Here is a 22,401-nt window from a genome sequence, read left to right as displayed (position 1 = left end):
TGTAAAAGAATACATATTGATCTAAACCGAGGAAAAAAATTGCTTAAAATTTGCTTAAACAACCCAGTGCCGTATCGCAAAAAATAGCCCGGTCATTGAGCAGCCAATTCCGGGGGTGAATCGGTTAAAGTCCAAATCTCAGGCTGTGCTCCCTAATGCTGGGTCCATCACTACTTCTGCCCCTGTTACATGGTGCCTATATGATTTGCATAAGAATAATCCAGAACAGCATTTGCATGTTTAGTACTGACCCCTGCACTGCATCCACTTATGTTACAATAGTCTCCTAACCACTATACTGTATATGTTATGTTGTATGTTATATTCCTGACCCCTACACTGTATACACTATGTTGTATATTATACTCCCGACCCTGCACTGTATACACTATGTTGTATATTATACTCCTGACCCCTGCACTGTATATGCTATGTGGTACAGTATATTTCTGATTCCTGTACTGCATATGCTTATATCGTACTTTACATTCATGACCACTATACTGCATTCGCTGTATTGTGCTTTATACTCCTGACCCTTGCACACTTGTTGTATGTTATACTCCTATACTCCTGGGCCCTGCACTGCCTTTACTAGGTTGTACATAATATTTTTGACCCCTGCACTGTTCATGCTATGTTGTACATTATACTCCTGCATTGTTCATGCTATGTTGTACATTGTATTCCTGACCCCTGCACTGTTCATGCTATGTTGTACATGACATTCCTGACCCCTGAACTATATACACTATTTTCTCCTTTTACTATTTATACTCCTGATCCCTGTACTGCATACACTATGCTGTACAGTATACTCCTGACCCCTGCACTGTATACACTATCTTGTACATTATATTTTTTACCCATGCACCCTATTAGCTATTTTGTAAATTATATTAAGCTGGGCAACAGAGTCCAAATACACTTTATTACACAGATATTTTCACCAACTATAAAAACCTTCAAACTATCAACAGTCACAGCAGGTGTTACATTACTCAGAAGAAAAGTCATGCTGGGAATCATTCATACACATTTATGAGAGGCCCTGCTATTCCCAGTGTTGCTGAAGACTTGGCACTCATAAAATATGGGGGCCCAGGCTACAGGGTACATGTACCTATGGGAACCTTTCCTCCCATCTCCAAGCAAGCAGACTCTCCCTCACTAGGGCACCATCCATTCCAGAAAACCGGTTGTAATGTCCACACTCCTCAAGTATTGCCAGTATTGTTACCTTCTTAGAGAGAATAAACAACCAGTCCAGCACTCATAGCAGCAGCGTAGACTGTTACCATACATTTGTACATAGTTCCTCAGCAAGCAGATCTTTGCTTACTCATACTCATAGTTCCCACTAGGGATGAGCTTCGAGTTCGAGTCGAACTCATGTTCGACTCGAACATTGCCTGTTCGCCTGTTCGGCGAACAACAAACAATTAGGGGTGTTCGCGGCAAATTCGAAAAGCTGCGGAACACCCTGTTAAAGTCTATGGGAGAAATCTAAAGTGCTAATTTTAAAGGCTAATATGCAAGTTATTGTCCTAAAAAGTGTTTGGGGACCTGGGTCCTGTCCCAGGGGAGATGTATCAATGCAAAAAAAGGTTTTAAAAACGGCCGTTTTTTCAGGAGCAGTGAATTTAATAATGCTAAAAGTGAAACAATAAAAGTGAAATATGACTTTAAATTTCGTACCTAGGGGGATGTAAAGTTAGCATGTGAAATAGCGCATGTTTCCCGTACATTGAACTGTCACTGCACAAAGTTTCATTTCTGAAAGGAAAAAAAGTCTTTTAAAACTGGACTTGCGGCAATAATGAATTGTTGGCTCTGGCAATTCAGAGAGAATTCATTCATAAAAAAAAAATAGCGTGGGGTTCCCCCCAAATTCCATTACCAGGCCCTTCAGGTCTGGTATGGATATTAAGGGGAACCCCGCCATCAATTAAAAAAAAAAGACGTGGGGTTCCCCCCAAATATCCATTCCAGACCCTTCAGGTTTGGTGTGGATTTTAAGGGGAACTCCACCCCAAATTAAAAAAAAAATGGCGTGGAGTTCCCCCAAAAATCCACACCAGACCCCCTTATCCGAGCACGTTAACCTGGCCAGCCGCAGAAAAGAATCGTACCAGGCCACATGCCCTCAACATGGGGAGGATGTCCCCATGTTGATGGGGACAAGGGCCTCATCCCCACAACCCTTGCCCGGTGGTTGTGGGGGTCTGCGGGCGGGGGGGCTTATCAGAATCTGGAAGACCTCTTTAACAAAGGGGACCCCCAGATCCTGGCCCCCCCTATGTGAATTGGTAATGGGGTACATTGTACCCCTACCATTTCACGAAGGAAGTGTAAATAGTTGGAAAAAACACACACACACACACCATAGAAAAAAGTCCTTAATAAAAAGAAAAAAAAAAATCCAGTGGTGGTAATCTACTCGGTCCCAGCTCCCTGCTCCAGCGTTGTCTGTATCCAGCGACGGGTGATCTCCGGTCCAGCGATGAGAAGATCCATCCATCCAGAGCGCAGCCACGCCGACCTTATCTCTCCGCTGGAGACAGCCCATCGAATGACGTGGCTGAAGCTGTGACATTTCTTATATAGGGGAGGCGGGGCCACCCGTCATGTGACACCGCCCCCCAAGGGGGAAGACTGGGTTTCCCCAGTGACATAGTAGAGGGTGCGTCAGAGGGGGTAGATTACCACTGCTGAATTTTTTTTCTTTTTTTTATTAATAAAGGACTTTTTTCTACGGTGTGTGTGTGTGTGTGTTTTTTCCAACTATTTATACTCCCTTTGTGAAATTGTAGGGGTACAATGTACCCCATTACCAATTCACATAGGGGGGTCAGGATCTGGGGGTCCCCTTTGTTAAAGGGGTCTTCCAGATTCTGATAAGCCCCCCATCCGCAGACCCCCACAACCACCGGGCAAGGGTGAGGGATGAGGCCCTATCTAGAGGCCCTTTTCCCCATCATCCTCCCCATGTTGAGGGCATGTGGCCTGGTACGGTTCAGGAGAGGGAGGGGCGCACTCTGTCCCCCCCTCTTTTCTGCGGCCGGCCTGGTTAACGTGCTCGGATAAGGGGTCTGGTGTGGATTTTTGGGGGAACTCCACACCATTTTTTTTTTAATTTGGGGTGGAGTTCCCCTTAAAATCCACACCAGACCTGAAGGGTCTGGAATGGATATTTGGGGGGAACCCCACGTCATTTTTTTTAAATTGACGGCAGGGTTCCCCTTAATATCCATACCAGACCTGACGGGCCTGGTAATGGAATTTGGGGGGGCCCCGACGCAATTTTTTTTTTTTATGAATGAATTCTCTCTGAATTTCCAGAGCCGACAATTCATTATTGCCGCAAGTCCGGTTTTAAAATACTTTTTTTCCTTTCAGAAACGACACTTTGTGCAGGGACAGTTCTAAGTACGGGAAACATGCAATATTTCACATGCTAACTTTACACACCCCCCCAGGTACGAAATTTAAAGTAATATTTCACTTTTATTGTTTCACTTTTAGCATTATTAAATTCACTTCTCCCGAAAAAATGTCCGTTTTTAAAACTTTTTTTGCATTGATACATGTCCCCTGGGACAGGACCCAGGTCCCCAAACACTTTTTAGGACAATAACTTGCATATTAGCCTTTAAAATTAGCACTTTAGATTTCAAATGTTCGAGTCCCATAGACTTTAACAGGGTTCTAAAGTTCACACAAACATTTGGTGTGTTCGCAAGTTCTGGTGCGAACCGAACAGGGGGGTGTTCGGCTCATCCCTAGTTCCCACAGGGGCACTTGTCAATTTAAAAACTTAATTTAAAATTTACATACAGTAGGTTAGCATGGTTTTGTCAGGTGTTACAGGAAGTGTGAGTCACTACTCAATACACTGTTCTGGACATTTTCTGTCATAGTTTTCCACTTTAGCCCTATCTAGAGGTCCAGCTGAAGTCCCTGAAAGGGGAAAACATATGTTTACTATCTGCGCCCTACATCCTTCTATACCCCTCCCACATGAACCATCCTCCTACAAAGTATTTGAGTGATGGAGGCAGGAAATCTTAAAGTAACCTATTTAGAAAATAAAAAACAAACCTTTACAACCCCAATCACTTTTATTGTTTCACTTTAAGCATTATTAAAATCACTGCTCCCGAAAAAAAATCAGTTTTTAAAACTTTTTTTTGCATTGATACATGTCCCCTAGGGCAGGACCCAAATCCCCAAACACTTTTTATTACAATAATTTGCATATTGACCTTTAAAATTATCACTTTTGATTTCTCCCATAGACTTTTAAAGGGTGTTCCATGGCTTTCGAATTTGCCACGAACACCCCAAATTGTTCGCTATTCGGCGAAGGGGCGAACAGCCAATGTTCGAGTCGAACTCATGTTCGACCCGAACATAAAGCTCATCCCTAATTGTGACCTACAGTAGAATAGTGGTCAGATTATAGATGAACACAACATAGAGCAGTTGACCTTTTGCTTTTTAATGAGACCTGGAACCCAAACATGACCTTATATCTTATAATGAGACCAGAAGCTCGAAAAATTTCCCCACTTCTTGTCTTGGTAAGAAATATAAGGTCAACTGTTAATTTTTGACTGTCAAAAGCTAATAAAGTATAAGCAGAACCCAAATCCATGTCTCTTTTTCCATATTAGCACCATATTATGTTAACAATTTTTTACACCCTTGCAATAGGAAGTTCTGTTTTTGCTGTGCTTCTCAAAACACAATTTTCATTAGTGGGGTAAATACTATAGACAAAGAGGATGGAGCTTTGCCATAGAAAATTACTTTACCGCAACCTTTTTTTAACCAGGGATGCTGGCAACCTGGGGTGCCACCAGTTTTCTTCAGGGATGCCTTGGCAAAATGCCTAAACATTTCCCAAAAGTTTTATACAAACCAGCAGTTGAAACAGGCCTGGTCTTCAACCTGGGACCTCTGCTATGTCTGACAATGACATTTCTCGCTGAGCTACCTGTAAGGATGGACAGCATCCTCCCTGATCCATTGGACAACCCTGCCTTGTGCCTTGACTTCTGCTGAACCTTGAACTCTTTGCTCCTCCCATGAATTTCCTGATTTAAGCCACGTCTCTGCACTTCCTGTTTGCCAGATTATTGTGCTCTCCTCAGCCAGTATCTCGCTGTTGTCTTTCCTGCTATTGTACATTTTGCTACCACTCGTTATCGACCCTTGGCTTGTTCCTCGACTACGCTTCTGCCTGATCCCAACCTGCAACTACTCATTACTGACCTTTGTCTTGTTTACTGACTATGCTTCTGTTTGATCCTTAGCTGCTCATCTGCTACTGTACCCCGGTTTGCTCACCTCCTGGTGGGACGATCCTGAGGACCGTGACCTGGTACTAACACACAAACAAAATCTATCTTCACCATCAGGATCTCTGGTGAACATCGGTTAGTACTTAGACTTCACACCTCAGGTAAGTCCATGTCCTCTGTCAGAGTGATTGCCTATCCTGCTGGTTGATGGTAGTCTCACTAATGATATAGCAACTGGTCTTCGAGCCTGACCCCTGGTCGTGACACCTGCCATTTAGTTACAAAAAGCCACAGGTTTTCATTGTGCACCATTACAACCTTCTAGCTGTTGGCATTGTAACAACCAATGATGCCATTGGTTGATAAGAAGGACATCATGCATCTGCACAGCATCCTTTTTTGCCCCTCCCCTGCCCCTCTCTGTCAGCACTGGGGTCACATTAGCAGGGTGAGGGAGGAGACTGAGGGAGTAGAAAAACATTGGAATACTAGGCAGTACCTAAGTGCTTTGGAAGAATAAGCCACCTCTAAAGCCTCGTACACACGACCAAGGAACTCGACGGGCGAAACACATCGTTTTCCTCGTCAAGTTCCTTGTTAGGCTGTCGAGTTTCTCCATTCCCATCGAAGAAATAGAGAACTTACTCTCTTTTTGGCTCGTCGAGTTTCTCGGCAGTTTCCTCGATGAAAATGTACACACGACCGGTTTCCTCGGCAAAAAATATCTCCCAGCAAGTTTCTTGCTGGTTTTTGCGGAGAAACTCGGTCGTGTGTACGAGGCCTGACGCTGGGTGTCCTATGTGTGTGGATATTGATGAGTTAGCTAAAACTATTAGTTTTGTTTTTTACATTTTAGAATAAAGGAAATACACTGGATTGTGTGAATTTTAAAGGGTGCCTTGACTAAAAAAATGATTTTGCGCTTTCCAGCTGTAGTAAATAAATCCCATTGTGTACTTAAAAGTGGGGTATGCCTGTATTGTTTATTAATCCTGTTGCTCTTTATTGTTACACTGTGAATATACTTGTCTATTATGTAGAGTGGACAGTTCTGTATACAGTATGTGTGAAATATACAATTAACAGAGTTACAAACAAATGCAGTCGACCACCACAAACCCTCAAAAAAGTCTCAGTGCATTGGTGCAAATATAAACAAAGATCTGGATTGTGTATACTGGCAAGTTTTTGGCACAAATTGCACAAATGTTACCACAATGAAGCCGCCAAGAAGCAGTGAAACATGCTGGGTTATTTGGGTGTTTTTTTTTTTTTTTATTTAGGTTAGAATGTGATTTGAAAAGAAAGCAGAGATTCTTGAAAAAAGGGATTATAATAGTTTTGATCTTTATACGAGCATGATAGTAATTCAGAACAAATACAGGTAAACAGGGCCAGATTAAGAGCATCATGGGCCTGGGGCTGAGGATTTCGGTGGGCCTTTTTATGGAAATAAATAAAATGAAGATACAAACTATTTTTTTTTACAACATATTAAATATTTTAATTACCATTAAAGTGCCAAAATGGAAACATATATGGAATGACAAATAGAAGAAATCCTTTTAATTTTCACAACTAGTGCTCCTCTTTAAAGCGGATGTGCCACTAAAAAAATATATTAAAAGCCAGCAGCTACAAATACTGCAGCTGCTGACTTACCTGTCCTGGAGTCCAGCGCCGTCCGCAGCAGATGACGAGCGATCGCTCGTCACCCTGCTGCTCCCCCCTCCATCCACGGTGAGGGAACCAGGAAGTGAAGCGCTCCGGCTTCACTGCCCGGTTCCCTACGGCGCATTCGCGAGTAGCGCTGCGCCCGCCGATTCGCTCCCGCTGTGTGCTGGGAGCCGAGTGTTCCCAGCATACAACGGGGGACGGACGGGATGCCAGGAAAAAACCCGTCCTTTGCCCGTATCGTGTGGCCGGAAGTGGGTGCAAATACCTGTCTGTAGACAGGTATCTGCACCCCCCTCCCCCTGAAAGGTGTAAAATGTGACACCGGAGGGGGGAGGGTGCCGATCAGCGCGACTTCACTTTAGGGTGGAGATCCGCTTTAAATAGTAGAGAAATACGCAGACCGCCATTGCTGACCCCCTGATAGTACTAATTGCTTTGCTGTCTAGACTTCTGGATGCACCGACATAGGAGGAGGAGGGGTCACTTCCCAGCGTGGAGGCTCCGATAATCCGCACAGTCCCCGGACACTGAACCCAGGAGCTCACACTCCACAACGATCTCCTCTCTGATCTTTGCTCCTGCTGCTACTATTTAAAGAGGAGCACTAGTGAAAATTAAAAGGATTTCTTCTATTTGTCATTCCATGGGAGTTTGAACTCAGCTATATACTTCTTGGAGCAAATTTTATTTGGGTTGGTCCCCTCAATACATCCTGTCTGGAGATAGTCTGCCCGGGAAGACTTTAAATATCCCTGCGCCTGATATGACCGCTGTAACGGCGGTCATATATATGTGGTAAGCAGACTACATTACACGATTGGTGATCTTTCGGTGGAGGAATTCTGTTCATACGACTCTTATCTGACACAGATCACTGTTTATGAATTTTACCTTTATTAATTTGTGGTTCACATTTTATGGACTTTTTTTCACTCAATATTTTTTTATTTTTCCACTCACATGATTCATTCATGTCACATTTTTATATTGGCACTAATGGGCTGCCTCCCTGCACTGATATAGCCCCCCCCCCAAAAAAAAAAAAAACCCTGCTACCCACTTCTGTACAATTATACCTTGTATGACAGTCAGACAGTTACTTCCCCAGCAGCGGGCCAGCGCACAGTCATGGCTTACTTACTTTCCTCCTTCACCTGGCTGAGGGCTCTCACAGCACCGCGGCACACACTCCTCTCGCAAGGCCTCATAGGACGCCGGGGACGGCCTCTGGATGACGTCACGCCGCCAGGACGTCAGTGCTTGTGTTTAGTACTGAAGGGGAGGAGCATGCTCAGCCTCGGCGCACAGGCACCGCCCGGGCCGCAAGAGGCTCTATTGTTGTGTATGATAGCCGCGGCTCGCGGCTCTGCTGTGTAACTATGTTAGCTGCAGCCCGCGACTCGCAGCCCACGATTAAATGATGCTGAGCAATATTGGGCCTATGAATAATGCAGCTGCCTGCTGCTTGGACAATGCGGATCGATCATGTATTATATAGCGGCCGTCGGCCGGACACTGTGAGAGACATTTGGGCCTACATTGTGATGGGGGCCTGGAGCTGCAGCTCCATCAGCCCCATTGTTAATCCGGCCCTGCAGGTAAAGTCCAAAGACAGTCATTTGAAATTAATGTATAGCTCTTACATAAAGTATATAGGCAAAGTAGAGCTTATAGCAGTCATAGCAAATGGTATATAAGATGCTCTCGTAAACAGTTTGACACCTTTGAAAAACGTACTGTAAAGGTGCGGTACTTTATTGATAAAAATATAATAAAGGTTATTATTACTCTGACAGGAAATGACATATGTGTAAATGTAATGTTTGCCTCACTCATTACACAAAATGCCCTCTAGTGTATTACATTTGAGATGAGGAAGACAAATATGAGAACATGTCTCCACGGAGCCAAGGTATCAAAATGAGCGAGCAGTTTCTTTCAGCACTGGGAGATCAGTGATTTATAAATTTAGCAATGTATGATTTCAGCATAGGACAAAGTAAGTATGCGGAAGAAGAAATTAATTCAATATAGGACTAATGCTGAGGGTGAGCTTAGGTTCACACTTGAGCTTCTTATAATAAAAAAAATAAAAAATAAACACTAAAGCCCTGTACACACGATCGGTTTGTCTGATGAAAACGGACCGATGGACTGTTTTCATTGGACAAACCGATCACGTGTGGGCCCCATCGGTTTGTTTTCCATCGGTGAAAAAAAATAGAACATGTTTTACATTTTTCCTATGAATAAAAAAACAATCGTCTGTGTGGAACTCCATCGGTCAAAAATCCACGCATGCTCAGAATCAAGTCGATGCATGCTTGGAAGCATTGAACTTAATTTTTCTCAGCACATCGTAGTGTTTTACGTCACCGCGCTGGACATGGTCGGATTTTAGACGGATGGTGTGTAAGCAAGACTGATGAAAGTCAGCTTCATCGGATATCCGACGAAAAAATCCATCGGATTAGATTCCATCAGATATCCGATCGTGTGCACAGGGCATAAGGTGTTTTCGGAGTGAGGATTTGCGTGTTTTTTCGTTTTTTTTTTCAGGCTTAAGTGTTTTTATTTTAGTCAATGGAAAGCTCATACTAGGCAAAAGAGAGTCAACATTATTCAAGTGTTTAAAGGTACTCTCTTTGAAGTCTTTAGGGAACAAACACACAGGTCTCTGAACATTAAAGCTCAGGTATAAATGGTCACTATTAAACATAATGGGGATCTTGATGTTGAGTGATCAAAGGCTTTGGAAAGCACACTTCAAATTGATCATGTGGGAACTGGACCTAAAGGTTAATTGTTAAGGTCACATTTAGGGTAAAGTTTAAGGGTTAAGAGGTTACTTAGGGGGTGGTTAAAAGAGAAGTGTGGGAATACAGAAGAATAAAAAAATCATACTCACCTAGATGGCTGCAGCACCAATCCCAGCTGCAGCTGTCCCCAGCATTTAAACAATGCTGATCGCTCAGTTCTCCCCCTTTTAATATGAGCAGAGAGCGATGATTGGCAGTCACTGGCTCTTTGTTCTGCCCCTCCAGCACTCACCGGAGAGCTGTGCTGTGGAGGGGGCACAAGGGGCTCACTCAGACTTTCAGCTAACAGACTGAGCCAGCTGCCAGTCCAGGCATATGGGTGGATCCCAACTCTAAAGTCGGGATCTTTCCCAAGTCTGGACTAGCAGAGTGAATGCACTCCTGTGATCCATAAGAGAAGTAAAGCCAAAAGGGCTTTGGCTATACTTCTCCTTTAGGTATTATAGTAAGGTTAAGTGTTTAATCAACCAAAATCAGGCTGCCAAGTTCAGAGGCAAAGGTGGAGTCAGGGACATGAATTAATCTGAGCACACAGCAGCCGGAACTGAAATAATACTACAATAATTAGTGTACTTGAGGCAACCAACCAGTTGCAAGGAAATCCCCTTATTACTGCTAAAGCAGTCAACCAGAATCAGCATTTTTGCCCATCTTGCCAAATAGTTGAATCTGTGGGAATTTGCAACCTTATGCTAGCACCACCATATAAAGCACCTTTTAGATTGCACAGATGTTTGACCTCCTGCAACTGTTTATATTGCAATTTTTTACATGAACGGATTATTCCCTTTTCTAAGGGATATGATATGGAAAGTTTCAGTGAAAGTTTCAGTATTTATTGCATTTGAACAATTAAAATAACTTGTTTCTTCCTTCGAAACGATCCATTTGCACTGATTGCTATGAATTACAGGTTATTGTATTGTATAGCCAGCTTAATATGTAATAGTCAGTTAAATATGTACAATGACTTGAGTCCAGAGATGAATACTGGAGACCATGTAGCTTCTGGTATCCTAGGCTGCCTAAAAACAGATTTTGGGAAGCAAATTTTTTGGTTGCATACTAATTGTGCTTAACCACCTGACCTTTAGAAGATTTAACCCCCATCATGACCAGGCCACTTTTTGCGATACGGCACTGCGTTACTTTAACAGACAATTAGAGCTTTCTTTTGGTGGCATTTGAGCACAATTGCACATTTATTTTTGCTCTATAAACAAAAAATACCAACAATGTAAAAATGTTCTGCTATAATACATATCCAAGTTTTTGGTAAAAAAAAAAATCTCAATAAGCGCATATTGATTGGTCTATGCAACCTTTATAGCACCTACAAACTATGGGATATATACTGGAAATGTTTTATTTTATTTTTTATACTGGTAATGGTGGCAAACAGCAACTTATAGAGGGACTGCGATATTTTGGTGGACAATCAGACACTGAATGACACTTTTGACACTGGGAACCAGTGACACTAATGCAGTGGTCAGTGCGAAAAATATGCACTGTCACTGCACTAATTACACTGGCTGGGAAGGGGTTAAACATCTAGGGAAATCAAAGGGTTAACTGTGTGCCTAGCCAGTGTTTGTGTTTACTATAGGTGCTGCTTTTACTAGGGGAAGAGAATGATTTTAGTTTCTTTGCATGAACACAGAATACATCCCTTTCCCCCTGTCAGAATGGAATTCTGCCTTTTTTTCTGCCAGGCAAGTCTCCAAGAGGAAAAGGAACAGCCAAGAGGGCTGGTGAGTGACACACAGTCAAGAGAACTGGAAGGCATGCTTGAGAGGACAGCGATGGAGCAGTCTGGGATGGATGTAGAGCCAGTTAGGAGGATTGTGGTGGCACGGGCAGAAGAAAGGGGAAGCTGCAGCCAGAAGGGCTGGCAGTGCCTGAAGAGATGGTACTGGCAGCAATAGCCAGAGATAGGACAGCTTCTATTTTTTTGGCTCCACCATAGCAGCCTGCGGTCCCTGCCTGCAAAGGGCATTCGTCCAGATTCAGCTGAGACTGTGTTGAAGCTTATACTATGCTAGCTGGTCCTGGGAGTTGTCATTCTGCAAGCAAGTCTGTGCTGGAGGTAAAAGAGAAAAGCATGTATATACTGGGTGTATAAAGTTCAAGTCTCTAAGAGTTCTACTGATCAAATGGGCATCCCATATCTACCCTTCCCTATACAAGTTAAATTCCCCTAATAAAAAACAAAAACAAACAAAGCTGCAAGGACTTCTTCTTGTCTCTGAATGGAAAATGTGTGTGCCTGGTTGTGCAAGGTGGGAGACTACCACATACACCAGCTGCCCCTACAGGGTTAGCGCTCAGTGTCATCTTAAGAGCATTATAGGCCCCCGGGCAATACAGTGCACTGGGGCCCTGTCTACACAATCACGCACGAGAATTTACTGACAAAAATCATAAAATTTACTGGCAGAACCACATCTTTTACTGCCACTGCAAAAAAAGTACCTAAAATTAGAGTTTCCAGTGCCGAACAATGCAAATGTCAGTATTTAAACTATAAACATATAGCTAGTGCTATTATGTGTTTAAGTTAAACAAAAGTAAAAAAATAAATGTCTTCATTGACATGAAGGTCAGGTTACTATAACCCAGCCAGCACAGAGTTTCCTCTTACATCAGAGTCTGCAGGATTCCCCCTTACAGTGAAAGGGAACTCTTATGTAAAGGGGAACGCTGCAGATCATGACCTAAGGAGGGAACTCTGATGTGGAGGGGGGCTCTGGTGACCAGAGACCACCTTATATCAGAGTCCACTGCTTTCTCTTTCCCACTTACATCAGGGTCCGCAGACTGAGTTCCCCCTTGCATTGTAAGGGGGAATCCTGCAGACTCTGATGTAAAGGGGAACTCTGATGTGGGGGGCACTCTGGTGAGTAAATACACTAAGGTAAGGGGGGTCACTAATATAGGAGGGGGAACCTTTATATCAGTGCCCCCTTACATTTTTGCATTCACTCCCCCCTTACATCAGCAACCCCCCGCACTCGTGGAGGATCGGATCTTCTCTGTGATTTCCGCAAACTGGGCATGGGCAGTTCCAACCCGTCACTCTCCACAATTTTTTACTGGAGTTGCTGGGCAGCCGGTGGGGCCCCCCAGGCAAGCGGGGCCCCCGGGCAACTGCCCAGCGTGCCCAATGGAAAAGATGGCCCTGTTAGCGCTACATATGGTATGCACATCAATCTCTCACTTCAATAAGTGCAGCAGCCTCTTATGCCCTGTACACACGATCGGACCATTGTCCGACCAAATTCACATCGGAATTCTGACGAAATTCCATCTGAGTAAAATAGAGCATGTTCTCTATATAAACTCTGATGGAATAGATTGGAATTTCCGATGGAATTACTCCGATGGGCATACACACAGTCGGAATTTCCAATGGAAAAAGTCTGTCTGACTTTTTCCATCAGAAATTCCGATTGTGTGTACGGGGCTTTAGTGCTCTTAGAGCCTCTCTTTGCCTTATTGTTACTTATGACAAGGAAAGCACTGGGTACCAAAGCACCCTTGTTTTATGAAGGATTACTTTATAGATATAGAAAAAAATTAAAGGTCAGGGGGGCTAGGTGACAAACAGTGTGACAGTGTTGTCGTATAGCTAAACCTAGGTGGGTTATACTCCTAAATCTATTGTAATGGGTTAATAGGAATTGTGTTTTTTATACAAACTATCCAGATCTGTTTTTGAGCACAGGTTACAAGCAGAGTAGACAGACTGGTTGATATGGACAGCACGTACTCCTCTCCAGTTTAAGTAAATAGACCTACATTCATGTTCACACTAGGAACAAATATTTCTATTACAAGATGCATACATAAATCTTGTGTTCCCAAAGCTAGCAATATCAATAGAACAAGCCACTAAAAGTATCACACCAGCTTTTCTGTTTTTGAACTAAAAAGTCTGATCCTGCTGTTGTCAGTGGGAATTCAATGCCTAAGTACAAAATACAAAAGAAATGTGATACAATACTGGTTCCACAGGTAGAGATATCAAAGAATAATAATTCTCTCCAAAGTAAAAAAAAAACATTATGCTCGGAGAAATATATCTGAGAAGATGCTGTCCTTGTGATGTTCATTGGAAGTTTTGCAGTGATATTTTGTACCTTTTAGTTTGCCAACTTATTACAATGTACCTACTTTAGAAAGTACTTGGTTACAACTTGTACCTGGAAACAAATCTCTTTCCACCAGAGATGCAACTGCTAGTACATTATTTGCAATTAACCAGAGACAGCATATCATATTATATAATCTGCGATTCCTGCAAAAGCACAAGTAATGAATATATCCCTAAAACAAATCCATTTGGATGTGACTGTTTCTGATATTCAGAAAATCAAACCTGGTGGGGCTATATGATAAAGTATATTGTTTTCTTACAATATTTGTGGATTTGTGATGCATTGGATAAGGCTTAAAGGAGTTGTAAAGGAAAACGTTTTTTCACCTTAATGCAATCTATGTATTAAGGTGAAAAAAACATCTGATGAGGACGCCCCCCGAGCCCCCGTTTTACTTACCTGACCCCTGGAAAGTCCTGCGCTCGGTCCCGAGATCTTCTTCGCAGCTGATTGGCTAGAGCGGATGGATTGAGAGCAGCGCAGCCATTGGCTGGCACTGCTGTCAATCACATCCAGTGATGCGGCACGCCGAGTGATACAGTGAGCGGCTAAGCTCCCGCAAGGACTCATCACCATGTGAGCTCTCTCGCATGAATGTGATGAGTTCTTGCGGGGAGGATCAGAGACAGCTGCCGAGGGACCCCAGAAGAGCACGATCGGGGCCACTCTGTGCAAAACAAATTGCACAGTGGAGGTAAGTATAACATGTTTGTTATTTTAAAGAGAAATTTTTTTTTCCTTTAGTGACACTTTACTATTGAAATGCATGAACATCTGAATTTAAATCTATGATTATGGATTTGAACACCTGTCATTTTTCTTTAGGAATAAAAGACTGTGTTGTATTTCATATACTTGTTTCTGCAGCCTAATGTTGACAAAAGAGATTATAAACTGTGCTACCAGGAAAAAAATGATTAGTTTTCATATAATAAGATAGTAGAAAGAGGTCCTCAAACCTTTGGGATGTCAATTGCACAAAAAAAATGCTTGTGTCTACGCACTCTTAAGCCTCGTACACACGACCGGTTTTCCCGGCAGGAAAACTGCCAGGAGAGTTTTGGCCGGGAAAACCGAACGTGTGTATGCTTCCTCTCAGGCCTCGTACACACGACCGCTTTCCTCGACAAAATCCATCAAGAAACTTGGTGGCAGAGCTTTTTTGCCAAGGAAAACGGTCGTGTGTATGTTTTTTGTTGAGAAAACTGTTGTGGTTCTCGTCTGGAGTCTCAATTTCCTTGCCGTGTTTCTCGTCAGGCTGGTTTACGTTCGTGTGTATGCTTAGAAACCCGCGCATGCTCAGAATAATGTATGAGACGGGAGTGCACCTTCAGTAAAAGTAGCGTTCGTAATGGAGATAGCACATTCGTCACGCTGTAACAGACTGAAAAGCGCGAATCGTCTTAACTTAACTTTACTTAACACGCAGTAACATGAGATTAGCAAAACAGCCCCAAGGGTGGCGCCAGTGGAATCAAACTTCCCCTTTATAGTGCTGTCGTACGTGTTGTACGTCACTCACCGCGTTTGAGAACGACAAGATTTTGTCTTGACAGTGTGTACGCAAAGAAAGCTTGACAAGATTCTCGACGAGGAAAACGATGTTTCTTTTACGACGAGTTTCTCGGTCGTGTGTACGAGGCCTTAGTTTTCCCGCCAGGAAAACAGTCGGGAATCCTGTCGGGAAAATAGAGAACCTGCTCTCTATTTTCCCATCGGGATTCCCAGTGTTTTTTTTTCTACCAGATCTACTATTTACCTATGGGAAAGACTGTGAGGCAGTGCTGATGGAGCATACACATGGCTGGGATTCCAGGCCAAAGCTCCATGGCAGTTTTCCTGCCGGGTTCTCGGCTTTCCCCTCGGTTTTCTCTGCAGACCTTTTACCGCCGAGAAAACCAAGCGTGTGTACAGGGCTTAACCCTATGCCACACTCATGTAATCATGTAAAAAGCTCCCTCTCTCTCACACAGTGAGTACATTGTTTACATTAATAATCAGGGCGCTAATCATCAGTGCCCTGATTATACGTGCAACCCCATCGTTGTCAATCAGTTCCCATCAGTACCTATTAGAGCAACCTATCAATGCCCATCAGTGATGCCTCATCAGTGCAGCCTTGTAAGTGCCTCCTCATTGTTGTCCATCAGTACAGCTTATCAGTGCCCATCAGTGCCGCCTCATTAGTTCAACCCCATCAGTTCACATCAGCACAGCCTCATCAGTGCCCATCAGTGTGGCCTCATCAGTGCCTATCAGCGCAGCCATTTTTCTTTTCAAAATTTTCGGTCTTTTTTCATTTGTTTAGCAAAAAATAAAAACCCCAGTGGTGATTGAATGCCACCAAAAGAAAGCTCTATCTGCCTAAAATAATAATTATAAAAAATGTCATTTGAGTACAGTGTTGCATGACCGTGCAATTATCTTTCAAAGTGGGACAGCATTGAAAGCTGAAAATTGGTTTGGGCAGAAAGGGGGTGGAAGTGCCCAGTATTGAAGTGATTAAACTACATCCAGCACTAACTAAAAAAAAATATATATATATATATATATATATATATATATATATATACTACTTGGGTAGTAGATGAATGTAAAAGTGATTACAGCTGTCAGCGCTGACTGTCTTTTCAAGCAGTTCTACTGTGCATATACTCCCAATGATTTAGCTGGCCAGCTGATACAGATCAGAGATGATGAATGCCAGCGCAATAAAAGAACATGACAGCTAGGGAGGTACAATTAATGGTATTAATTAGATTGGACCTCAGCTACCACTTCTGTCCTTTCCATTCATGAAAATCCTGGTAACTGCTGGAGGTCTCGCTGCCTCTGTACACTCTGCATCCAGCTAGTCATAAAGACAAATTCTTTGGAGAATAGCTTTTGGACTTCTCTATTGTACAATGTTTCTGCTAATTGGAGAGGTTTTCTACTTGTTTCCTGCCTACTTTCCTTTCCTGCCCTCCTCTGCTTTATCTGTTTGACTATATGGTGCTCCGTTAGAATATTGTAAATGTTCACTGAAGATACTGTGCAGAGGCAAACAAATACAGAGTTGGCTTACTATGTACTGAAGAAACCCTTAAAAACTGCCATAATATTAGTGGCAAAAGCCTGAAATCATTGTATAAAACCAGCAACTGTTCCTATATAGCCCACAAATTTGTACCTAACATATATTAAACACGAAAACTTATATTTAGACCTCTTACAAGGCTTAGATTTCATTTTTATTATTATTACAACAAAATGTTAGACAATGTTAGACTGGAAATTAACTTCTTGATTAGAATTGGATTATACTACTTTTACGCATGTTTCAAAAATGATGAATTTTTTCTTATGAATACATTTTAATGTAGGAATTGGGGTTGACTTTCTACAGCAGCTTTACAAACTGCTTTGTGCTATAGATGTATAACCAATGTCAAAGGTTTTTTTCAAGGTCAGGTTTGACAAATACACATTGGTAGTCTATAGCTCACCTGTCTGTGCCATGTACACAGCTGGCTCATCAGCTGATCGTGGCCTCTGGGTTTTGACTTTCTGATTCTCCTCCTGTTCATCGTCTCCTGCAGGACAAAGGTAAAATTGGTCAATGGTCGGACACAGACATACATTCTATACATATGGTGTAAGCACGTTTTTAACTGTATTTATTGGCGTATAACACTCACTTTTTTACCCTGAAAATAGAGGGTAAACTGTGCCCACGTGTTATACGCAGGGGGCCGTGGAAAGTTTTTTTCCTGAAACTTCCCTCTTAAAGTAAAGGTGCGTGTTATACGCCAATAAATACAGTATTTATATATACTGTATTTACAGTATATATATATATATATATTTATATATATACCGTATTTATCGGCATATAACACGCATCCTAACTTTAATGCCGCGTACACACGGTCATTTTTTGTGATGAAATAAAACAACGTTTTAAAAAACGTAATTTAAAATGATCGTGTGTGGGCTTTATGTCGTTTTTTTGTCTTCTAAAAAATGACCAACGACATGCTTCAATTTTTTATGTAGTTTTTCAAAATGTCGTTTTTTGTGTCAGAAAAAATTATCGTGTGTGGGCTAAACGGCGTTTTTAAACACGCGAATGCTCAGAAGCAAGTTATGACGCGAGCTTGAATGGAACAGAGTGCCGTCGTACGTGTTGTACGTAACCGCGTTTTGCTAGAGCATTTAAAAAAAACAATGGTGTGTAGGCAACGTCGTTTTTTAAAATTAAGTTTGAAAAACGTCGTTCTTTTTTCATGAGGAAAAACAACGTTTTTTTACAAGACAAAAAACGACCGTGTGTACGCCGCATTAGAGGGAAGTTTCAGGAAAAAAACTTTCCACAGCCCCCGGCGTATAACACGCAGGCACAGTTTACCCTCTATTTTCAGGGTAAAAAAGTGAGTGTTATAAGCCAATAAATACAGTATATATAATATTATATCATAAAAGGGATAGAATACTAAAATGTTCACATACAAATTGCTACCTATATTTTATTAAACAACCTTAAAGTTTACAACAGATAACTATTTGCTTGACTATTTTCTTTCAAGCCATTTCTGTATGGGGTAAATATATACATATAGGTGCATAGATACACAGTTAGACTGGTTGAAAAAATATATGTCTATTCGGTTCATCCCACAAGTTGTGGAGCTTTATTCTTGAGTAAGTTATTGGCACAAGTACAGTCCTGATCAAAAGTTTAAGACCACTTGAAAAATGGCAAAAAATCATATTTTACATTGTTGGAGCTCAACAAGGTTCCAAGTAGAACTTCAACATGCAACAAGAAGAAATGAGAGTAAGACAAAACATTTTTTGAGCATTCAATTAATTGAAAATAACGATTAGACTGAAACAGGCTGTTTTTCAGCTGATCAAAAGTTTAGGACCACACCTCCAAAAAAAACGAAACCCCCCCAAAACAGAAATCCAACTTCCAAACATGAACTCAGTAATGAGTAACTCCGCAGTTATTGTTGATCATTTCAAAAATTTGTTTCGGCATGCTTGATGCAAGCGTTTCCATGAGGTGAGTGGGAACATTTCTCGAAGTGGTGAAGACAGCCGCACAAAGGCCATCTACTGTCTGGAACTGTTGTCCATTTTTGTAAACTTCCCTTGCCATCCATCCCCAAAGGTTCTCAATTGGATTTAGATCAGGGGAACACGCAGGATGGGCCAAAAGAGTGATGTTATTCTCCTGGAAGAAGTCCCTTGTCCTGCGGGCATTGTGTACTGTAGCGTTGTCCTGTTAAAAAACCCAGTCGTTACCACACAGATGAGGGCCCTCAGTCATGAGGAATGCTCTCTGCAACATCTGGACATAGCCAGCGGCCGTTTGACGCCCCTGAACTTCCTGAAGCTCCATTGTTTCACTAAAGGAAAAAGCACCCCAGACCATTATGGCGCCTCCTCCACTGTGGCGCGTAGAAAACATCTCAGGTGGGATCTGCTTGTCATGCCAGTAGCGTTGGAAATCATCAGGACCATCAAGGTCCTGATGATTTTTCAGAGAAAAAAACTTTCTTCCACCTTTGAATGTCCCATGTTTGGCGCTCTCTTGCAAAGTCCAAACGAGCAGTTCTGTGGCGTTCAAGGAGACGAGGTTTTTGAAGACGTTTTTTTTTTTTTGAAGCCCTTCAGTCTCAGATGCCGTCTGAGGCCCCGTACACACGACCGAACATGTCTGCTGAAACTGGTCCGCGGACCAGTTTCAGCAGACATGTTCGGTCGTGTGTACGGCCGACCGGACAGGTTTCCAGCGGACATTTGTCCAGCCGACCATTTTCCGGTGGACAAATGTTTCTTAGCATGCTAAGAAACATGTCCGCTGGAAGCCTGTCCGTCGGACATGTTCGGTCGTCTGTACAGACTCACCGTACATGTCCGATCGGCCGCCATCCCTCGCATGCGTCGAAGTGATTCGACGCATGCGTGGAAGCATTGAACTTCCAGGGCCGCGCACATCATCGCAGCGACGGCGCGGCCACGTCACCGCGTATCGTGTACGCACGGATTTATGTCTGATGGTGTGTACAACAATCAGACAGAAATCTCCGGGCGGACATGTCCGCTGAAAACGGTCCGGCGGACCGCTTTTAGCGGACAGTCCGTCCGTCTGTACGAGGCCTGATAGTTATGGGGCTGCAGTCAGCACCAGTAAGGGCCTTAATTTGGGTCGAGGATCGTCCAGTGTCTTTATGAGAGACCCTGCTTATGCAGTTCAGCAACCCGACCACGTTCAAAAAGGGAGAGTTTTTTTGCCTTTGCCATCACAACGTGTGACTCACCTGACAGAAAATGACAATGAATCCACATCTTTGCACAGATTTGGCCTAAACTTTTGATCAGCTGAAAAACAGCCTGCTTCAGTTTAATCGTTATTTTCAATTAATTGAATGCTCAAAAAATGTTTTGTCTCACTCTCATTTCTTCTTGTTGCATGTTGAAGCTCTACTTGGAACCTTGTTAAGATCCAACAATGTAAAATATGATTTTTTGCCATTTTTCAAGTGGTCTTAAACGTTTGATCAGGACTGTATATCTTTTTATATTATAATTAATATATTATATATTTTTATTATATTTTATTACCAATATTTTTTTTAGGAATACTATCACAAACCTACTTTGCAGGTAAAGTTAGTGCAGTTTGTTCTTACATTTCACATTTCACAGTACTGGTGAAAATGTCTGGTGCCTCTTTATAAAGCGTCAATATATGTGCTTAATCTTTTTTTTTTTTTTTTTGGGTGGTGTTGGTGGGTCTCCATGGTAGAAAACCTGTGGTATCTGTCTACACTACTACTTTTTAAACACAACTGAATACATTTAGACACAATGACAAATATTAATAAAGCTCCTTAGCCTACTCCAATTTCAGATTTCCATCAAAAGTAAAAAAATAACAAATAAGAAAGACTTTTTAAAACATAATAATCGTGGAACATAAATTTCAAATATGAAATATACATTTCCAGTTACTTCTTAAGATCAAAGCATTTTTACCAGAACAGTAAATATTGCCACCTGCATGAGCAATTTTGTCTCGTCTGGGTAAGCAATAATTAGATTTTATATAGTTCATATGAATACCATGATTAAAACGCATAAATACTACAACAATATACCTTGGTATAAATTCTGTAATGCAACATTGAAGACATTACTCTGCATGACGAAATGCATGCTTTCTGAACTTACTTCCCCAGTGGATATGATGGTTGAGTGATTAAACATGCCTGCTATAGCTTCTTCTAGAATGACATCTCCAAAAACGACTGCCTATAAATCCATCTGTACCGTGGTCAGTCACATTTTCATCGCTGACACAGTAGGCACCAGGCAAGTACGCATAGATCATTTCATGTAAAGCATCATTTCACGTAACACTATAAAATTGCTTAGCTAAAAATGTATACACAGAAAGGATGGAACAATTTGTCTTGCCAAATCCTAGTTTTGAGGTTCAAAATGCACATATTGGTTTAGGATTCAATTACTCCATTTCGTAAGGCTGAATCCAGCCACAAAAAACATAGAGCCTGCTTTAAATCTTACTTTTCTGCAGAATTTATTGAAATGTCCCAAAGTGACAGCTGATTAAGTTCTATTGGCCCCAGCGGGGTGCGATGCAGAGGATTGTGTTGTTTTGCACTGCTCCAGAAATTGGACTACATGCCATCCTTTTTTCAGTGCACACTACTGCAATGGAGTTTGGTATGCAGGAACATGTGAGAGTGTGTGAGTTGCAAACAGGCTATGTTCTGGCAGGTGTCCTTAATGGCACCCCAAATGCACTAGCTAATGCACATGCTCTACATTGCACCACAGTGCATGGTAACTCATTATCATGCATTGTAGTGCAATGCAATTTTAAAATAAAAAGAGGTGCCTGCACTTTTTTGGTGAAATTGTCACATGTAGAACAGCCTACTGAAATGTATGAGTTGCCCTAAAGGTGAAGCTCCTAAACACCCAAAAACTTTCCTCTGCACGTTCTGTGAAGTTTTGCCAAAGTGTTTTACGGAAGGAAAACACTGAAATGAAGATGGGAAAATGATTCATTTATTCAGGGTAGGGTTTGATTTTCTGTTGTGCACAGCTGGCTTGTTTGGTAGTAGGTGATTTTTTCCCTTGACAGTCGCTGACCATGTATTTTTTTCCCATCATCAGTGGAAATACAGTTATCTCATAAAAGTTTTTATGTGGCATCGAAATATTTTAAATCACGTTAGAACTCGTTAAACAAGAAAAGGTTTTGTGTAAAAGAGATGATCATAACAGAAGGGGTCCTTTGGCTGACAGTAATGCAAATTTGGCCCTGACGCAGGTGCTTGATCAACTATTTGGGGACAATATTTTTGGCTTGCAGGATTGAAGTGGCAGAAAAAAAACTATTATTGATGGCAAGTTTGA

General features: G+C 42.1%; 1 protein-coding gene across 10 annotated transcripts in view; it reads right to left on the bottom strand.

Annotated features, from left to right (window-relative positions):
• Positions 1-22,401, bottom strand: part of ADGRB2 (adhesion G protein-coupled receptor B2) — a 609,344-nt gene that overhangs the window by 203,528 nt on the left and 383,415 nt on the right. For all 10 annotated transcript variants that reach the window (XM_040337071.1, XM_040337074.1, XM_040337076.1 and 7 more), the window contains one exon: positions 17,451-17,537. In XM_040337071.1, coding sequence (XP_040193005.1) covers positions 17,451-17,537 — 87 coding nt within the window. The remainder of the gene's footprint in view (positions 1-17,450; positions 17,538-22,401) is intronic.

Source organism: Rana temporaria, chromosome 2 (genome assembly GCF_905171775.1).
Source record: "Rana temporaria chromosome 2, aRanTem1.1, whole genome shotgun sequence".
Lineage (NCBI taxonomy): Eukaryota > Metazoa > Chordata > Amphibia > Anura > Ranidae > Rana > Rana temporaria.
This window is presented reverse-complemented; position numbering and strand designations above follow the sequence as displayed.